Source organism: Mastomys coucha, unplaced genomic scaffold, assembly GCF_008632895.1.
Source record: "Mastomys coucha isolate ucsf_1 unplaced genomic scaffold, UCSF_Mcou_1 pScaffold4, whole genome shotgun sequence".
NCBI classification, from domain to species: Eukaryota; Metazoa; Chordata; class Mammalia; order Rodentia; family Muridae; genus Mastomys; species Mastomys coucha.
Genome location: NW_022196910.1, coordinates 1311751 through 1332146, shown reverse-complemented (window position 1 = coordinate 1332146; position 20396 = coordinate 1311751). Strand labels below are relative to the sequence as shown.

General features: G+C 55.3%; 1 protein-coding gene across 5 annotated transcripts in view; it reads left to right on the top strand.

Annotated features, from left to right (window-relative positions):
- The window catches only part of Sppl2b (signal peptide peptidase like 2B), a 13206-nt gene extending 4566 nt beyond the window's left edge, over positions 1–8640 (top strand). Inside the window, exons 2-15 of one of the 5 annotated variants that reach the window (XM_031349715.1) lie at positions 1210–1329; positions 2083–2265; positions 2629–2718; positions 2889–3028; positions 3114–3253; positions 3394–3490; positions 3986–4102; positions 5031–5112; positions 5240–5314; positions 5385–5447; positions 5535–5634; positions 5975–6052; positions 6400–6560; positions 7301–8640. In XM_031349715.1, the coding sequence (XP_031205575.1) occupies positions 1210–1329; positions 2083–2265; positions 2629–2718; positions 2889–3028; positions 3114–3253; positions 3394–3490; positions 3986–4102; positions 5031–5112; positions 5240–5314; positions 5385–5447; positions 5535–5634; positions 5975–6052; positions 6400–6560; positions 7301–7540 (1686 nt within the window). In that variant the 3' untranslated portion in view covers positions 7541–8640. Of the gene's footprint in view, positions 1–1209; positions 1330–2082; positions 2266–2628; positions 2719–2888; positions 3029–3110; positions 3254–3393; positions 3491–3985; positions 4103–5030; positions 5113–5239; positions 5315–5384; positions 5448–5534; positions 5635–5974; positions 6053–6399; positions 6616–7297 lie in introns of all 5 variants that reach the window. The other 4 variants (XM_031349712.1, XM_031349713.1, XM_031349711.1 and 1 more) reach the window with 4 other exon arrangements.
- The last annotated feature ends 11756 nt before the right edge of the window (positions 8641–20396 follow it).

Here is a 20396-nt window from a genome sequence, read left to right as displayed (position 1 = left end):
CTGCAACTCTGTGGTGGCACTCCCCCTCCCCACCCCCCACTGCAGCAGCATGGAGAGACACATGTCTCTCTGGTTTCTTCATTCTGGGTACTGCTCCTGTGGGGCTGAGCTCTGCCCACTCAGGCCCCATGGTGGCACTCCTTAGGTAGACCAGGCTGGCCTCTTAATTGACAAGCCTCTTCCCGAGTGCTGGCACCAAGCCACCACACCTAACCCCTTACTCTGCATGGAGGGCGGATCTGGGGTTATCCGTCACCCCTTCTTAGCCTCCTGCTTCTCTGCTGTCTGATTGCTCTCATAGCTTTGAGCCTTGAAGCCCAGGAAGTCTTTATTTGCACCGGTCTAGCTCGCTCTCTCCCAGCTGGTTCAGCTAGCCTGCACCTCCTCCATATCTGCCCCCTTCTCCCCAGATCTGCCACGTCAGAGGCCTACAAGGCAGCACTGGGCTCCTGGGCAGACGACTGAGCTGAGTTGGGTGTTTCTGTAGAAGCCACATAGCTGACTCCAGCCTGCTCTAACCCCCACCCCATGTGCTGCTCTTACAGGTTGCATATGTACCTCTTTAACTCCATGTGTGGTTTTGGGGGTTGTCCCTAGCTCAAGGCCACAGCTGGGGGTGCAGGGCATGCAAGCAATCATCACTTCTGTTCTAGGATCCCTGTCTCCACTGTAGCTCAGAGAGCCGGGCTGGCTTCCTTCAGGCCCTGTGCAGCCCCAGTAGCAAGCCACCAGGGAGAGGCCAAGGCAGTTTCATAGATGCCGGTCTCAGGAGCCCAGGGAAGCTGACAGGACTCAGCCAGTGAGGGTTGTGGGACACCTCCTGTGAAGCTCTGGGCCCCCTCAGCAGGCTCTGGGAACTAGCCATGGCCCTGCGGCTCGCTGCTCAGAGCCTGGCTGTGACTGGCTGCTGCCTCTGGGTATGGGTGTGGCAGCACTGGCTGTCCCAAAAGCTGGACCCTTGGTCAGAAGGAGGGTGCAAGGGACAGTAGTGAGGGAGCGCTCCCTTCTCTGGGACAAGGTCTCTGCAGCCCAGGCTGGCCTCACACTCATGGCAGTCCTCCTGCCTCAGCCTCCAGAGTGCAGGGATGACTGGCCTGTGCCACCATGCCTTGCTCAGGAAGGCACCCTTGTCTTTGGCGTCCTCACCAAGGCTAGTCATCCATGTTTTCTCTGGTGCTTGAAGTTCTTATTGCTATCTTGTCATTCCAGGCGGCCTGTGAGTTTGGCGTGCTGCGAGTGGTGTCCCAAACCAGTAGGACCCGGGGCAGGGACTACTGCATCCTCTACAATCCACAGTGGGCCCACTTGCCACATGACCTCAACAAAGTTGTAAGTGTCACACTAGGCAACACTGCCTGTGGCCTGCCTCCTGCCACTCCCCTGGGAGTCTGTGGGTGGCCCCTCCGTCCTTCTGGGCCTGGGTTCTCATGCTCAGGAGTAGCAGCTGGCTGAGGGCTGTGGGGAGGCAGATCTACTGGGGACCCTGGTCAGACAAGGCTTGTCACCACTACTGGTCTGCAACAAATAGACCAGGTCAGAGGACACCTCAGGAGTGACAGCCTAGGGCAGGACTGTTCATCTTATCTCCGAGTCTCCCTATGTCAGCCTGTCCCCTATGCTGTTCCCAGGGAGGTGCCTGTCCTCTGAGGACGTCTCTTCAACCTTCCCATCCACATTTAATGGTGTATGCATGAGCTTTTGTGTGCTGTGTATGAGTGGCCCCAGCCTCCAGGCCCAAGGTCTCACAGTGGGGCAGCATGTTCACAGTAGGGCAGCTTGCCTTTTTAGCTTTGAGTGATGCTCATGCCACGGTGACCTGTACTGAGGCCTGGGACACTTGCTTGGCATTTGGAGGACATGCAGGGCAGGCTTTGTGAATCCTGGGTGCACCTGTTATAGTCTGGCATATTGTGTCCCCTCACATGTGTCCTCTCACGGGATCCTCGGCTGTTCTCAGGCCACCAATGCAGCTGGGGACGGCAACCTTTTGTCTTGGTGTGGGGACCGATAGGGATAGTTAGCATGGGCTGCTCCCTGGCTTTTGTGTGGGACTTGGTGGCCCTGACCCCACGCCCTCCGCAGTCTCTCCTGAAGCTTCGAGACTTGAGCGCCACCCAACTCTGTTCCTACCTTGACGTCCCTGCAGAAGACTTCACCAACCAAATCGCACTGGTGGCCCGGGGCAACTGTACCTTCTACGAGAAAGTGCGGCTGGCCCAGGGCAGTGGAGCACATGGGCTGCTGATAGTCAGCAAGGAGAAGCTGGTAGGGTGCTCTGGTCTCCCTCTGCTACATCTGGGGTGGTGGGAGAGCACTGGGGAGCCCTGGCTCCCGCATGGTGAGAGACACTGTAGTGATTGGTAGAGACACAGGTCTATGAGATCATGGCTCCAGAGCTGGGGTTGATAAGTCGCTAGGGCTAGAGACCTGTAGAGTGGCCCCTGTGCAGGGCCAGTGCTGGGGAGCCCTGGGGCTTGGTGCCTGGCCCTGCCAGCCTGAACCCTGGACCTTACTGCCCTTCTGCACACCAGGGTGTGGTACAGAGCTGGGCACACAGGGTGCCTGAAAGAGGATTGGAGTTGTCCAACCAGAGGGCTGGGGTGACTCTACACTTCCTGTCCATTGCAGGTCCCTCCAGGAGGCAACAAGACACAGTATGAGGAGATAAGTATCCCCGTGGCCCTGCTAAGCCACAGGGACCTTCGAGACATCTTCAGGGTAGGCACCAGGGCAGGGTCTGGTGGGTCCTGGGTACAGGTCCTGTGGGTTCTGGGCCTTGGTCCTAACAGTTGACTCAAGATTGGACCGTGAGGGTTCTGGGTAGGTCCTAGGTGAAGCTGGGGCACAGCAATGCTCACCCTCTGAGCCCACTCTCCTCTTGGGGACAGCGCTTTGGACATGAGGTAATGGTGGCACTGTATGCTCCGAACGAGCCGGTGATGGACTACAACATGGTCATCATCTTCATCATGGCCGTGGGCACTGTCGCCGTCGGTGGCTACTGGGCCGGCAGTCATGATGTGAAGAAGTGAGTACAGCTTGAATCCAGGCTCCATGGGGGGGGCTGAACTGCATGAATCATGCCCTGGGTGACCCTGATGTTTTCCAAGAAGGTACATGAAGCATAAGCGAGACGATGGTCCTGAGAAACAGGAGGATGAGGCGGTGGACGTGACGCCGGTCATGATCTGCGTGTTTGTTGTCATGTGCTGCTTCATGCTTGTGCTTCTCTACTACTTCTATGACCGCCTGGGTATGCCACTCACCCACCCGCAGGTCCCGCCTACCCCACAGGCCCCGCCCAAGAGCCAAAGGGCCATAGCTGTCTCCTGACTTCTTTCTTACTCTTCCTGCCCTTCTCTGTTTCTGTGCCGCGCTTGCCTGGCCCCAAAGTCTACGTGATCATTGGGATCTTCTGCCTGGCCTCCTCCACTGGTCTCTACAGCTGTCTGGCACCCTGTGTGCGCAAGCTGCCCTTCTGCTTGTGCAGGTGAGCCCCAGACCTAACCAGGCCCCTTCCTCCCTCCTCCTGCAGTCAGAGAGCCAGGAAGTGCTTTACTAAGTGCTGGTCGTGGGTTGGGTAGGCTTTGGGGCTCCAGTTGCCTGTGCACTGTACCCCTTCCTGTCTAACTGAGCCATGGAGTATGACATGGGGGTCCCAAAGAGTAAGGCCAAGGATGGTAGGCTGGGAAGGGAATGGCAGTATCATAGGCCTCCAAGGCTTTACCCGCCCTGGACGATACTACTTCTCAGAGCTGTGCGGCTAGGTGAGGGAAGCCCTAGTCACCACGAGGCCAGCAGCCACAGAGTGGAGGCCTTTGGGGTTGCATTCCTACAACCAGAGGGACCTGGCCACATAGTCAGGGCTCATACTCAGGGATGAGAGGGGGCAGCAGGCACCAGCCAGGAGGCGAGGCGCAGGGCGATGTGGAGGTGAGTTGGACACGGTGTGGGAAGAGGAATGCTGACGGGTGGTCCCCTCCAGGGTTCCCGACAACAACCTGCCGTACTTCCACAAGCGCCCACAGGCCCGCATGCTGCTGCTGGCACTCTTCTGTGTCACTGTCTCCGTGGTGTGGGGTATCTTCCGCAATGAGGACCAGTAAGTGCTGCCATGTCCCAGGCTCTGCTGATATCCACACTGTCGGCTTCTCACTGCTGTCCTTGGGTGCCCCCGCTGCCCAGCGAGGCCTGGGGCTTCCCATCTGTAGGGCTGCACACCATGGCTGCCGCCTGCCCGTGTCCCATTTCATTTAGGCCTGGCCAAGAGCCCATACCCTGATAGGAATCTAGATAAGGGTTCTGTCCATCCTTCGCCCAGCTCCTGGGCAGGGCAAGGGGACATGCTGGCCCAGAGCCACTATTTGTCACTCACATCTTGGCGTGGGCTCAGGCAGCACCTGATGCCCGGGTGCCGCTTGCCATCCGCCCCCGTGGTGATAGGAAGCTCCATTTTCTCCTGCAGTGAATTCCCACGAGGTTCTTATGCATACACATCCCCCTTGAAGGCAGAGGTCTGGCGCCATGGCCCCAAGGACAGCCTGCCTGTCCCCACCTGGCTCCTGGTCGTCACCGACACCGGCTGGCACAGCCCGAGCACTCCTGGCTTCCATGCTACTTGGCGTGCTAACAGACATGCTGGGAGAAGGAATGGGACAGAGCCAAGCTCCCTGCTGTCCCCACATGTCCTATGGCTGCCTGCAGTGGCAGTCAGAGACAGGAGAGTCATGCTCCCTCAGAAGCCTGCTTCTGCCCTTCATGCTGGGCTGCAACCCCTAAATTCCACAGTTGTGTGTTGTGGGAAAGTTGAAGTGTGACAGGAACCATCATGTTGGGCTCCACATCTGCTTGAAGCCACGCTGTGGTCTTTGCTGTTGGCCTGCCTCTGTGGTGATTCTGCTTCTGGGGTTTGAGGCCTTGTGTGTGCAGGGTGGGTGGAGCTTGTAGCTTGGTGGCAGGTCCCTGGTGGCTTAGTGTAGGATGAGGCAGGAATAGAGCTCCGAGTCGTTGAGCTAGCGTTCTCCTCCCAGGTGGGCGTGGGTCCTGCAAGACACCCTGGGCATTGCCTTCTGCCTGTACATGTTGAAGACCATCCGCCTGCCGACCTTCAAGGTGGGACTGCCAGGCCAGGGCAGGGCAGGGCAGGCACAGTCACTGGGGGAGGCCTGAGGACCTGGGCGCATGCCGGTCAGGGTGTTGGGGTCCTGAGTGCAGGCTACTCAGGCTCTGACTCTCACAGGCCTGCACACTGCTTCTGCTGGTGCTCTTCATCTATGACGTCTTCTTCGTCTTCATCACCCCCTTCCTGACCAAGGTAGGTCCCCTCTGCCCTCCCAGCTTCCTGTTCCCCTTCTCCACCCTGGCTGACAACGTGTCTTGTGCAGAGCGGCAACAGCATCATGGTGGAGGTGGCCACCGGGCCCTCGAATTCATCCACTCATGAGAAGGTACGCCACCCTGCCTCATGGGCCCTGGGCTTTGGCCCCAGCAGGGTTAGTGGGTTAGGGTCAGGCTGAGCCCTGCTCTCCCCACAGCTGCCCATGGTGCTGAAGGTGCCCAGGCTGAACACCTCGCCACTCTCCCTGTGTGACCGGCCCTTCTCCCTCCTGGGCTTTGGAGACATCTTGGTGCCAGGTGTGGGCTGAGCGCGCGGGGCGGGTGAGCAAGTGGGCTGTGGGGCATGTTGACACCCATGCGGGGAGTTCAGGAAGGGTCTGGTGTCAAGATGGCCTCCCGGGTGGCGCGTGGCTCTATGGCCACACCTGCCAGGTCCCCCACACTGCATAGGTGATGTGCATGCTCACTGTCACCATCCACGTGGCAGGACCCCTCCCGTTCCTGATACCCCTGTGGGACACTGGTTACTGGCACAGCGAGGGGCCATGCTGAAGTGTGGGCCTGGTCCTACCGTCCTGTCTCACTGTGGTCGTCCATGGCCATGCCACAGATGTGGTGACTCTGCATCTCCCCGCAGGGCTGCTGGTGGCCTACTGTCACAGGTTTGATATCCAGGTGCAGTCCTCCAGGATTTACTTTGTGGCCTGTACCATTGGTAGGTGATCACACTGCTGTCCCGCTCTTCTCTGCCTTTTGTCTGTCACCTTCTAGTCCCCGAGTCCCACATTCCACTTGTCCTAGGCTGGTTTTAAGTGTCACCTTGTGGGGCTGGGCTTGAGTAGTTGGGTGCCTGGCCCATGTGCTTCCCATACAGTTTTCCAGAGCCTCCACTCTCCTTGATGACCTGCACAGCCCTGGGCATGAGGTTTCCAGTCCTTCTGCCTCAGCTGCCACAGTTTTGGGATGCCCAGCTTGCGGCTAGTGCTCTCTCCTCTGTCGCTCCCTGTGGGGGCGCCCTGGCCAGTGCAGCGTGGCTGACACTCTCTCTGTCCTGTCCTGCAGCCTATGGCCTGGGCCTCCTGGTGACCTTCGTGGCTCTAGTCCTCATGCAGCGTGGCCAGCCTGCACTACTCTACCTAGTCCCTTGCACACTGCTGACCAGCTGCACTGTGGCTCTGTGGCGCCAGGAGCTGGGCGCCTTCTGGACGGGCAGCGGTTTTGCGGTGAATACCAGTTTGCTATGACTGCGGTGATAGCCCCCTAAGGCCGCCAGGTCAAGTTGAGTCCAACCCCCTTGTGCTCCCACTGAGCCCCTGGCCTGGGTCCCTCGCTTCTGGACGGTCGTGCTTTGGGCTCTCTGGTTCCCTATGGGGGACTCTCTGATGTGACGTAAGGCTGTGAACACTCCTGCTGCATTGCCAAGCCCCCCAACCCCCCAGGCCCTGTGCTAGCCAGAGGATGGAGGGTATGGTGGAGGGCCGAGAGGGGGTGGGGAGATGCCCACCTCAGACAGTGGGTCCATGTGCCTCCCTGAGATGAGCCTTGCATCTTGGGGACATCTTCCTGGGGGCTCTGTGCTCTGGGATTTCCTTGGTGTCAGAGGCAGCTGCTGGAGTAGGCAGGGATCTGCTCAGGGCCAGCCTGTGCTCACAGGCCTCTTGGACTTGAGGGTTACTGCTCCCCATAGGGGGGTGCCCTGGAGGAGCATCAGGGGAGGCATGAGAGGGAGAGTGCGCAGCGGGTCCATACATCTGCCCCAGGACTTGCTACCCTGTGCCCTGGGTGTTGAGTGGTGCTGGGCTTGATGGAGCTGAATAGGCCTGGTTGGCACTGGTGGTAGGGGCTGGATGTTTCTGGCTCTGGGTGATGGTTGCTGCATGCCTCCTGCTCTAAGTATCCTGCACCTGTGTGGGGTCTCCTCCTGACTGGTCCCAGTCTCATAGCCCCCTCCTCTCTCCAGAAGGATGCACCTCAGTCCCCATGGGCCGCAACCCAGGGACCTGTGCCTCGGAAGGATGTGGGCGCCTCCCTCTCCGAGCAGCCTCCAGGTGAAGAGCTAGCCAAGAGCCCCCTGTCCACTGAGGAGGCAGAAACCGGAGAACCTGCCAAGGATCCTGACAGCCCTGTGGCCAATCCCCTCAGCCCCTCAAATGGGGACCAGGCCCAGCCGATCCCTGTGGTAAAGCCAGGGACTTCGGCCTAGGAAGAGGAGGTGCGAGAGCTGGGCCCTCGCTGCCTTCCATGCCACACAGATGCCGGCCACCTGGGACCTGCAGGGGACAGGGACAGCTGCCACCTACCAGGGTGGCAGACCTGCTCAATGTCCCTCCTAACATGGTGCTCAGCCCTCTGAGGCCTCAAGTCCACCCTCTCTGCAGCTGCACCCCAGCCCAGCTCTGCTTTGCACCAGGCCATGAGCTTCACTTGCTGCCACTCCATGCAAGGCCGCTGCCTCTGGGGCTTTGCTGATGCTCGCCCTGCGGATGCTCCTATGGCCACGCCTCCCTACATAGGACTGGGCTCTCTGGGGCCAGAGCAACAACCCCAACAAGCAGGTTCCTATGTTGGGAGCAGCCTTGAGGGGACCTATATGTGGGCACCCTGCCCAAGGGCCTGGGCCTACACAAGGGGCCCAAACCCCTTCAGGAGAGTCCACGCCAAGATGGAGTTGAGAATGTGGGCCACTGCTCCAAGCCAGCGAACGGCTCCAGCTCCAGGTTCTGTGGTGTGCGGCATAGTGGGAGCTGGCCAGATGTAGATGGGTCCACATCCCCAGCAAATTGATCACTTCAGACGTGAGAGTCTTCCATGCAGTGGCCACTGCCCTCTGCCCCAGCAGTGGCTTCTGGACTGGCATCTGTCCTCTACCTCACCAACCAGGCTCTGGACTCCATGACAGATCTGCCTGCAGGGAGCCCACCACACATGCTGCATGTCACCGAGGCAGAGGCCACGGTCCCCACACGCTGTGATAGAACCTGGGAACCATGGCCACCCACACTTGCATGGAAAAGGGTGTCTGCTGCAGGGTGACAAGCAGTGACAGCTGGGGGGGTCCTCCCAGAGCTCTGGGGATGGTAGGAGGGGGGAGGTCCCCTAGGCACCCTGTCTAACCAGAATGGATAGGCAGAGGAGCACTGGGGCCCAGCCACCTGCTTCTGCCATTGGACTTGACAAGCCATTTTGTACTGGGTGTCCAAGCAGTCCTTCCACCTCTGGGGTGGTCGGAGGTGCTCTTCGAGGTCCCGCCCAAGGGCCCTGGCTTTAGGTTGTCAGGAGATTAAACAGCTTTTCATACTCACAGTGGCCTCCTGTCCTGTGAGGGGGTGGGAGACCTGGTCTGGCCTGGACACCTGAGGGCTTAACTGTCGGTTCCCCAGTGCCCTCGGGTCATGCCAAGGCCTAAGGAGGGCAGATCCCTCACTAGAATCCCTGCTGGCCTCACCACTGATGCACTCCTATCCTTTGCAGTAAGGGGATCTTTTAGCTATGTCGGGACCAGAGATGTGTGTGGTCCCTAACCCTACAGCCAGGCTGGCGGCACACACAGGTTGGCAGGTCTCTGAGTTCTTGGCCAGTGTACTCTATATGGCAGGTTCCAGGCCAGGCAGGGTTATGTAATAAGACCCTGTTTTCAAAAACAAAAAGCCAGGCAGTGGTGGCGGCAGCACCCCTTTAATCCCAGCACGCAGGAGGTAGAGGCAGGTGTATCTCGAATTAAGTCCAGCCTGGTCTACAGATGGAGTTACAGGACAGCTGGGGCTACACCAAGAGAACCTGTCTCTCGGGGGCGAGGGTGGGGAGGAGGCCTGTCTCTGTCTTGTTTTTTGAGGCAGATTTATGTAGCCCAGGCTGACCTTGAAATGATAGGCACATGTCGCTGGGGCCACCCTGTTCTCCACCTGGTGCTGGGATGGCAGCTGTGTGTTACCGTATCCCATCTGTTTAGTACTGGCCATGGAACCCAGGACTGTGTGCGTGGGAGAGAACACTTGACCCAGTGAGGCCCAGCTCAGCCCTTGAACCCCGCTATGACCAGCTATTCCTCCTCCAACCATGTGATCCTTGGGTCCATCTGTGAGCCTCATGTCCCAAGCCTCAAACTTAAACTTGGCTGGGGTTTTTTGTTTGTTTGGGTTTTTTGTTTTATTTTGTTTTAAAGGTTTTTATTTATACCTGAGTGTGGTGATACACACCTTTAATCCTAGCACTAGGAGGAAAAAGCTGGAGGATCGCTCGAGTCCAAGGCCAGCTTGGTCTACAGCATGAATTCCAGGACAGCCAGCTACACAGAGAGACTCTTGTCTTGAAAAACCAAAAGAAAAGGGAAAAAGTCACTTTAGGTCAGAGTAAACCCACCCATCCACCTCTATGGACATGCCGCTGCTCCTGCCTCTCAGTCGCTCTGACCTATGCAGCTGTGAATGTGCCTGAAACTGTTTGAGACGTTGTTTTAAGTCTCTGTGGTTATAACCTGGAAGTAGCATATAGTCTTATTTTCTTTTCCACAGCTGAGTAATATTCCATTCTTATATTCTTTTCCACTGTTGAGTACTATCCCATTACATGACAGAAGAGTGTTTCCACATGACCAACTTCACAATGGCCCCTTCCTGCCCAATCTGTGGCTCTGTGGTCCCATTTCACTGTGGACTCACCCATCCATCCATCCATCCACTCACTGACCCATTTATGCATCCATTCATTTCTACTCACCTCTCCCCTAATGAGCAGCTGCGCCTCAGACACTCCTCCAGGGCTACAGACATGTCCCAGGGAAATCCCAGAGCCACCAGGTGGTTCAGTCTGGTGAAATAGAATGAGACCCAAGTCTATTCTGGAGAGTTGACCCCCCCACAAGGAGACTTGGCCCCTACATGGGAGGTCCCTGCTCTAAACTGAGAGACTGCTGTTAGGGCAAGCTGCCTGGAGGAGGCAGTCATTAGAGTCCTTTAAGGGACTCAGGAGAATCTTTAAAGGCTAGAGAGGGATGGGTGCCTGCAGCCTCAAGGGTAGCAGGACATGGGGGATTTGTTACTATTGGCAGGGTCTTGTGGGCTCTAAGAAGTCCAGGGCATGGGTTCCAAAGTAAGGATGGAAGTGTCCAGGGGCCACAGTGTGTTTCTATGACCTGAGCTGGCAACACCTCCCTGCAGATCGTAGCCGTACATGATGGGGGGAGCCCAGCTTAAGCCCAGGGTTCTGAAGGGTTCTGCCTGTCGTGGCTCAGTCACCATGCCATGGGGTCATTGTGAGCTCTGCCTGGTGCACACGGCTGGATCTCTGCAGGCAGCAGGGCACATGAGTGTGGTGTTTGAGTCAGGGGTTTGGCTGGGAGTCAAGTGGAGAGAAGGCCCAGAAGACACCAACCCAGGTGAGGCTTCAGGAATGCCCCTGCTCCAGCCCTGTCCGTGGCCCCTTATGGCTTGCAGCCATTCTCCCCAAATAAACAAGAAGGCAGAAACATGCTTCTACCAATCAGTGTAGGAAATAGCCCTGGACGGGAAGGATGCTCAGCGGTAAAAGTGTATGCACACCGTCAGTCCAAAGAGCAGTTCACATCCCAAACCCCATGCCAAAGCTGGGTGGCCATGGCTGCCCTCCTGTAATTCCAGCCTGGAAGCGAATCCCAGAGCAAACAGGCCAGAGGTAGGCGGGTGGAGACACAGCTCAGGGTTGAGCATTTTGCTGCTCTTGCAGAAGATCTGAGTTCAGTTCCCAGCACCCATGTTGGTAAGCTCACAACTGCATGTAGCCCCAACTTTAGGGGAATTAGATACCTCTGGCCCACTGTGGGCCTTGACAGACACATAACCACATGCGCACGCACGCACGCGCACACACACACACACACACACTGTTTTTTAATATAAATCATACACACTCAGCTCAATCCTGTTACCTAAAGAGGACTCTGGAGTCCTCTGGCTTTGTCCTGTTTCATCTCCCTTGCCCAGGAGCCTCAGTTGCCAACAGGATCACCCTTACATGAAGCCCAGGAGTCCACCCAACTGATCAGGGATCCCCCATGGCGGGCAAACCCCTACTCGATTCCAGGTTCCCTTCCTACAGTTGTGGACCCTGGTTCCAGTCAATGGGGCGGGTCCCTGACTTCAAGACAAGGGGCTTGGGGGTGGGGCCACTTGAGAGGGTGGTACCCTGGCCTGGTTACTCCCACATGTGGGAAGCCCCGCCCCTCCCTCCAGGCGCTGCTCAGCTCTGGCTCTCAGGAGTTCCCGAATCTCTGTGAAGTTCTGCTCCGCTAGAAGGCTGGAACTCGGTGAGCAGGTATCCCCTCAGGCTCAAATTTCCCTTGGGAAGATGGAGTATGAAGTTCGCCAAGCTCTGGGGTGTGAGGGTGCACTGTCGGGGGATCAGATTGAGGGAAGGGTTGGAAGGCGCGGGGATCTTGGGAAGACACCCCTTGGTGTACAGACAATCAAGCCCGGGAGGGAGCTGCCCCTGGGGCAGTGTGGGAACAGCCAGGGCTGAGTAAAGGGATGAGGACAGGTGTCTCACTCAATGAGGGTGTACAGAGACGGCTCAGTAGAGGATGGGGACCCCACCCACCCAAACCTTCTCCACCCACCTCAGCTTTCCAGTCTCTTTCCCCACAAGAGACAATTACTGAGGGGCTCAGAGAGTTCCCAGTGGGACTGGGAAAACCCGAGACCTTCTAGTCAACAGGGGGCCGGATGTAGCAGGACACACCTTTAATCCCAGAAGCACCCTGGAGGCAGAGGCAGGAAGATCTCTGAGTTTTAGGACACCCTGGGTGACAGAGTGAGAGAAGGGGACCAGTGTGTGTGTGTTGGGGTGGGGAGAGGGCAGGGGGATTCAAGGAGGTTATGGTCACAGGGTGTGACATTAAGGGGGTCCTATGTGCCCTCAGAAGGGGCTCTCATGGGTTTTTTTGATGTGTAACAGGACTGTACATGAACGGTGGCTGTTTGAGGTCAATGGTTTACACTAGATCTGGTCAGAACTCACTAGTGGCACCCATGGGTGAGTCTTGACAAAGGTTGTGCTCTCTCTCGGATCCCGGATGGCTGAACTCACCTCCTTTCCCCTTCACCAGGGCAGATCCATGCCCATGGCTGGCCTGGCCTTGCCAGACTCCAAGGAAGGGCGGCTGAGAGGACAAGTGCTGGCCACCTCATGTGCTCTCCACATGCCACAGGCCACCCGGGCTAGAACCTGCCCTCCTGCCGTGTCATGTGGCTCAGACTGGCTTCGTGTGTCCCTGCTGTGTGTGGTGACTGTGTGACTACATGGCATCCATGCATGGTCATGTAAGATCTGGATGGTTGTGTTGGCGTGGGGCTGTGTGTGGTATTTCTCACGTGCCCACAAGGATGGCAACTATGGCCAGGGAGAGCAGGGCACAGTCATGTAGGTCTTTAGTGGCAGCATGCTATGGTACTGTGGTGAAGTGTGATTGTGTCAAGGCTGGTGAGAGGCAGTGTACGTGTATTGCCTCATCCTGGTGTCCCATGGTGTCCCCACTGAGCTGAGCACAGAACATAGGGCTACATGTCCTAGTGTGGTGACCCTTGGAACCATGGAGGACACTCTTGTGTCTCCAGCCATAGCATGGGAATCTGCTTGGTGCTGGCTGGAGAGAGGAGAGGGGGAGGGGCTTGTGTTGATTTTCCAATGCCAGGGAGGGCTCAGGGCTACCGGGTTCCAACTATGCCTATCCAACCCATTCCTCTCGGGGGCCAGAGCAGGAGGGGACGCTTATGTACATCACCGTGATTCTGAGGCCAGGTGGGGCTGCCGTGAATGTTAATGTAGGGAGGGAGGGGGACAGACAGACAGACAGACAGACAGACACACACACACACACACACACACACACACACACGCACACACACACAGAGAGAGAGAGAGAGAGAGAGAGAAACATACATAGAGATACAGAGAGACATCAAGACATAGGGACAAACAGACAGACAGATAGACAAAAACAGAGACAAATAAGGCATAGATAGATACAGAGACACAGATAGGGACAGGGAGACAGATATAGGGGTGACAGTCATGGAGTCCCGGTATGTTTAGGCCCCTTGTGAGCACCTTCCCTGAGCTGTGAGTGTCTTCCATTTCTGAGTCTCTAGCTTTGACACACCCTCCCCCCTCACCGTATTTCTCAGCTGCCTGTGTCTCCCACGCCTGCATTAGCTTCTCTTTCTTCCAAGCACATTGTAGTCCTGACAGAGCTCCAGAGGTCACATCAATGGCTTTCTCCCAAACATCTCTTCCCTTGCAAGGCTAACAAAACCCCGGCAGAGACAAAAAGAGAGATAGAAAAGGGGCAAGCTTACTGAGTTTCTTTTACACTCGCTGAGTGATTTACTTCATGATTGAGCCAGGATGGGGTGGGTGGAGGTAGGAGAGCTGAGGAGAAAGGATGGGGCAGGATGGGAGTGCTGGCAGCCTGGCTTGTCACCCAGCTGCTCAAGGAGCTCAGGGGAGAGAAACTGGGAGTTCAAGGCCCACCTGGGCTAGCGGTAGAGTTTAATCTCAAAGTAAAAATGTAAAACAGGGCAGGAAGTGTGTACAAAGAACCTACCTAGAATCCCTCCTCCCCCCGCCCCCCCGTGAGGGGCTAGGAGCATGAATTAGGCCAGACTTCCACAGACTGCAGTATTAGGGTACTGGAGTGCTGGGGTGATTGCCCGGTGGCCCTCACTCCTAGCAGTATCTGGTGTCTTAATGACTGAGCTACCTGCCTCCTTCCATCTCACCTGGGGCTCCTTGCCTGGCTCTACTCTGTGCAGAGCTGACACTGCCAATGGTGAGGGTGGCATGGAGCACCCAGAAACTGAGACTCTCCTAGAATGCCCAAGAGGCTGGAAACAGAAGTCACCGTGTGTGCCAAGTTCACTGTCACCATTTAGTCCACAGCCTTCCAGCTTCACGAATTCGAGGAAGCCCCGATTTATTCCTGAGCCCTGGGCACCTATGCAGTTAAGTGAAAACAAGTGTGAGCAGCCGTCCTGGCTCAGAGGTTCAGGCCGGGGTGACTCGGATGACCCTCTTGATGAACACTGCTTCATCTTGCTGCCCCTGGCTGAAGTGACAGCTGAGTCTTTTGTTTAATTCTTTTTAAGAAAAAGGTCTCGCTGGGCAGTGGCAGCGCACGCCTTTAATCCTAGCACTTGGGAAGCAGAAGCAGGTGGATTTCTGAGTTTGAGGCCAGCCTGGTCTACAGAGTGAGTTCCAGGACAGCCAGGGCTACATAGAGATACCCTATCTCCAAAAACAAAAACAAAAAAACAAAACAAAAAAACCCTTAGCTCTGGTTAGCTGTGGTCTGGACCTCAGAGGGGAACCTTCTCGAAGCTTTTTGTGGCCATCCTTGGACTGTCAGAGAGCAGATTTCTCCAGCTCCTGGTTTATGGGTCAGTGTGTCTGGGATGTTCTCACATCTCCCTTGAGCCGATACCTTAGCCTTTCTGTGGCTTTGTTAATGTGTGCCAGGGAGGCTCTGGCTCAAGGTCACTTGTGAAACGTAATGGCGCCGTCCCTCTTCATTTCTCTTAATTGGCTATCTTCCTGCCCACTCTGCGTCTCATTTGCTGCCACCCCCAGTCCCCAGAAAGTAATGAGACTAAAAATCCATTCTAGGAAATGTTTTTGTCAGCTGAGATTATCGGCTGGGAGAATCTTCCAGAACCTTCTATCTGGCACTGTTCTCTGAAGTCTGAATATCCACCTGTCAGAGAAGAACTGTCTCCAAGGGACTAGTGAGACAAAGTGACATTCTGGCCATAGGCAGTGGGGGTGTTGGTGGCCCTTGGCTCTGTCAAATCCATTTATTTTATGTGTACATGTGTGTCTATAGGCATGTGTGCAGGTCAGGGGACAGCTTGGGTACTTGGCAGTCTCCTGGGGATGGAGCCCTGGTCCTCAGGAGCCATTTTTCTCCTGAGCTGTCTCTCTGCCCCCAGTGTATGCTTATGTTTTAAGGCAAGGCCTCATTCTAACTAAGTCAGCCTGCACTTGACTCACAGTAATCCTCCCACCTTCGTCTCCCAAGTGTTGAGATGAGAGGTGTGGCCACCATGTCTCTCTACCTTCAACTCTTGTGTATGTATAACATGTGTGTCCAGGCACTGGTGCTCATGTGTGTAGAGGCTGGAGGCTGACCTCAAGTGTCTTGCTCAGTTGCTTGACGCCTCATTTTGTTATAAAAAGTTTTATCTTAAGTCGAGTGCCTATTTTGGGGGTGGGGAGGGCTGAGCCTGTAGAGGCCACAGCAGATATTGGGCCTTGAAGTGTGGGACTCACTGGCAGCCATAAACTGCCTAACTTAGATGCATAAAAACTAAACAAAGTTCATTGCCAGAGAAGCCATAATGGGGGAGTCAAATGGGGGCTGGAGGGATAGCTCAGCTGTTAGAGCACCGGCTGGCTGCTCTTCCAGAGGTCCTGAGTTAAATTCCCAGCAATACAAAGGGTGGCTCATGACCATCTGCAATGGGATCCGATGCCCTCTCCTGGCAGGCAGGTGTACAGCAGACAGAGCACTCATATGTTAAATAGTGCTTGACGCCTGTCTCCTACCCCTTGACTTTGTTTTTTTTGTTTTGTTTTGTTGTTGTTGTTGTTGTTTTGGTTTTTGGAGACAGGGTTTCTCTGTGTAGCCTTGGCTGTCCTGGAACTCATTTCGTAGAGCAGGCTGGCCTCGAACTCAGACATCTGCCTGCCTCTGCCTCCCAAGTGCTGGGATCAAAGGCGCGCACCACCCTCCCCACCCCCCCCACCCCCCACCCCCGGCTTTGACTTTGGTTTTTAAGACTGGGATCCCAGCCGGGCAGTAGTGGCACACACCTTTGATCCCTTGGCCTTTAAGCACTTGGGAGGCAGAGGCAGGTGGATTTCTGAGTTGGAGGCCAGCCTGGTCTACAGAGTGAGTTCCAGGACAGCCAACGCTACACAGAGAAACCCTGTCTGGAAAAACAAAAAAGAAAAAAAAAGACTGGGATCCCTCAGCCTGGTAGCAGTGGTGGTGCACACCTTTAATCCCAGCACTCTGGAGGCAGAGGCAGGTGGATCCCTGAGTTTGAGGCCAGCTTGGTCTACAGAGTGAGTTCTAAAGACAATCAAGGGCATCACAGAGAAACCCTGTCTCAACAACAAAAGCCACTTTAAGCCAAGTGTGGACGTCTAGAGCCTGTGGAGAAGCACAAACTCCAGGCTGCTTTAGGCTACAGACCTACTGACTGCAAAATAAATAAATAAACAAGCAAACAAACAAAAATAAAAAATAAAAAATGCTCCGACTTGAACCAGACTCTTCTCTGCTACATCCCCAGTGGGGGCAGGGCTGTTCCCCCTACGGACCTCCACCAGAGTTTCCTCTGGCTTCGCCCTGCCCAGGCATAGTTCACCATCTTTCGGGTCCTAACGCGTACGCTCGTGCTCCACCTCCCCGGCGGGGCGGGCGAGACGGGCCGGTGGTGCGCCCTCGGCGGACTGGAGAGGCCTCGGGATCCCACCTTGGGCCCCCGGACGGGGCCCTTCACCTTCATTGCGCCACGGTGGCTTTCGGACGAGCCCCTGACTCGCGCACGCGTTAGACTCCTTGGTCCGTGCCTCGGGGAGCACCAAACCCCAATTTCAGTCGCAAAGTTCCTCAAAGACCTTGGCTTTGGGCCCCTTCTCTCTCTTCCAAGCTGGCTCATGCCTCACTCTGGCGACATTGTGGTGAAAGAGAGACCAGGGTGACTCCCACCTCGGAGTCATCAGCCCAGGACCATGAGATGACATAATCTCAGACTCTGGGGACTTGGGTGCAGCCAGATTCAGAGGTCATGGTTGACTCCCCCCGCCCCCAGATTCCTACATAAATGCCATTCATGGGCCCACATGTGGAGAGGCAGTTGCAGGCTTCTCGAATCCTTCTCTGTTCAATGAGAGATGAGCCCGGCTGGGTTTCTGGCTCCCTCTGTGCCAGGCCTCCCGGTTTCTGGGATGCCATTTCCATGCCCTCTGAGAAGCCCCGGCCAGCTTTGGCCAGAGCAGCCATATGTTGCCATGTGCCTGCCGGGGCCTCACTGACAATCTGAAGCCCAGGGTCACCTTGGGTGGGTGGCTGCTCCGGCTCAATACCTTCCTTGCGTGGCCATTGATACCTGCTCCTGGCACTGTGCATGCAGTGTTTCTCTGTATGGAAACAAGCTAGGTGTGTCCCACAGTGGGGTGGTTGCTGGCTTCATGGCTCCTGGACCTCAGATCACCTTCTGTACCTCCTCATAGTTCGGCCTCTGGTCCCTTGGAATCTGGCCCTGACCCCCTTCCTTTTTTCTTCCTTCCTTCCTTCCTCACTCCCTCCCTTCCTTCTTCCCTCCATCCCTTTCTTCCTTTCTTTCTTCCTTTCTTCTTCGCCCCTCCTTTTTCCTTCCCTCCCTCTTTCCCTCCATTCCTTCTCCCTTCCATCCTTTCTAAAATTGCTTTGCATTTTGAGATAGGGTCTCATGTAGCCCAGGCTAACTTCAAACTTAATTTCTAGTTGAGGATGACTTAGAACTCCCAATCTCCCTGCCTCTACCTCTGAAGTGTTAAGATTAAGGGTGTATGGCAGCATACCTATCTTTTAAATTTTTATTTTCTTTGATTCCTTTCTTTTTGGCTTCCCTCAGGAGGGAGTGCCTCCATTCAGGGGACACTATGTACAGCCCGTGTCACCCACCGATGCACGGAATTACTGAAGTGACCTATTGCTGAGTGGATGTCATGTTTACCCCCAACAAACCCTTCTTACAGACCAAGTGTCAGGGTAGACTTGGCCTCCCAAGGCCAGGGTCCTGCCCCCCTGCTGTGGACTGGAGCTGGCCAGGAAGTATTCTGTGTTCCATGCCCTTCATCTGCTTCCTCCCCATTTTTGGTTACAGTGTCTCACTTGGCAGCCCAGGCTTGCTTGCCACTCATAGAAATCCCCCTGCCTCAGCTTCCTAGATGCTGGGATGACAGGTGTGTGCTACCATGCCCGGTTCTGGTGAAGCAGTTCTTGGTAGCCTGCTCTCCTCAGCTCAGGTCTCCGGAGGTTTGCAGAGTTGGGTCGGCCCCCTTTTGGGCTCCACAGCTGGGGCATCTCTGCTGTAGTTACTGTGGAGAGAAAGTGCTGAATGGCGTTTCTGTGCTTAGTGCTCAATAAGATCAAGTCCTCAGGGGCAGGATGAGCACAGTGTGCGTGTGTGTGTGTGTGTGTGTGTGCGCATGTGTGTATGTGCATACACACGTGTGTGGATGAATGTATGTGAGTGTGTTTACATATGTGTGGTTGCCTGTGTGTATATCTGTGTGTGCACACACATGTGCATGTGTGTATGTGTGTTATGCACGTATACATATGTGTGGATGAATGTATGTGAGTGTGTTTACATGTGTGTGGTTGCCTGTGTGTATATCTGTGTGTGTGCACACATGTACATGTGTGTATGTGTGTTATGCACATATACATATGTGTGGATGAATGTATGTGAGTGTGTTTACATGTGTGTGGCTGCCTGTGTGTATATCTCTGTGTGTGTGTGTGTGTGTGTGTGTGTGTGTGTGTGTGTGTGGACTGTCAAGGAGGTCTCCCCTACAGTCCGAGGCTGAGACCTCACTGTTCAGAGCTGTTTTGTGGCTTCTGTGTCTCACTTCAGTAACTGATTCAGGGAGATGGCTGTTTCTTCTCCAGAAGCTTTGTAGTTCAAGTGTAAGAATAGAGACCGAAGTGTTGTCACAGCTGGGCCATTCCCCTGTCCCCTCTGCTGTGCATGGAGGCCATGAGGGTCTGAGTGGCCATTTCAGCAGAGGCAAGTCCCCTTAAGGATGAGACACTTTGGCTTGGCTTCAGCCTGCACGCCTGTCACCCCTGCACTCTGGAGGTGGAGTCAGTAGATCAGGAGTCCAAGGCGCTAGCCTGGGCTACATGAGACCAATGAAATGAAATGGCTACCTCTCTCTCTCTCTCTCTCTCTCTCTCTCTCTCTCTTCCTTCCTTCCTTTCTTCCTTTTTTCTTTTTTGAGGCAGGGTCCTCTGATGGAACCCTTGCTAGCCTGGTACTCACATAGATCCTCCTGCCTCTGTCTCTGAGTGCTGGGATTGAAGGTATGCACTACCACACTGGTAAATGAAATGGAAACAAATAACTGATGGGATTGTGAGTTTGAGGCCTTCCTTGGCTACATGGAAAGGCAGGCCCGGGAAAACCACCTCTGCAAGTGTGGGAGTGGACTACTCGAAGAGCTAGGGAAAGCCACGGGGCCCAAGTGTGTGCAGAGGTCAGAGGAAGCCAGTTCTCTCCTTCCTGATGTGGATCTGGGGTATCAAACTCAGGTTGTTATGCTTGTCAGCAAGCACTCTTACCCCTGAGCCATATTGCTGACCCTTCTGTAACTTTAGTACAGCACTCATGTGTTTCCTTATTTTATTATGTTTGTTCATTTGATGACTAGAAACAGACTTCATTATGTAGCCCAGGCTAGCCTCAAACATACAGCCATTCTTTGGCCACTGTCTCTCAAGTGCTAAAATTGCAGGTGTGCACTAACAAGGTTTCCACAGCCTCCCTTGAGTCTGATGTACAGAAGCATCGCAGGGACAAACTTCAGCTACAGAACTGTGTCTGCTGTGTGTGACACCACATACGTGTACCTGGGTGGTCTCGTTCTAGGAATAGTTAGTTAGTTTTAATTATGTGTCAGTGTGCACATGAGTGGACTACCCTCAGGGGCCAGAAGGGGGCACCAGTTTCTGGAACTGGACTTAGAGGTGATTGTGAGCCACCTCACCTTATGGGCACTGGGAATCAAACCTGGGTCCTCTGCAAGAGCATCAGGTACGCCAGCCACTGACTCATCTCTCACACTTCAACACTGATGACATTTATTTCTTACTTCTGGATCGATTCTTCATCCTCATGCCCTGGACAGACTGGGCTACAGTGGCTAGGTTGGGCCTGGCCTGGCCTTTCCCTTCCTGTCGGCTGCAGGCCAAGTGTGGCTGGATGTCAGACAAACCCTTTGTCCATTTCATTTTTTGCAGGTGTCTAGCTCGAACT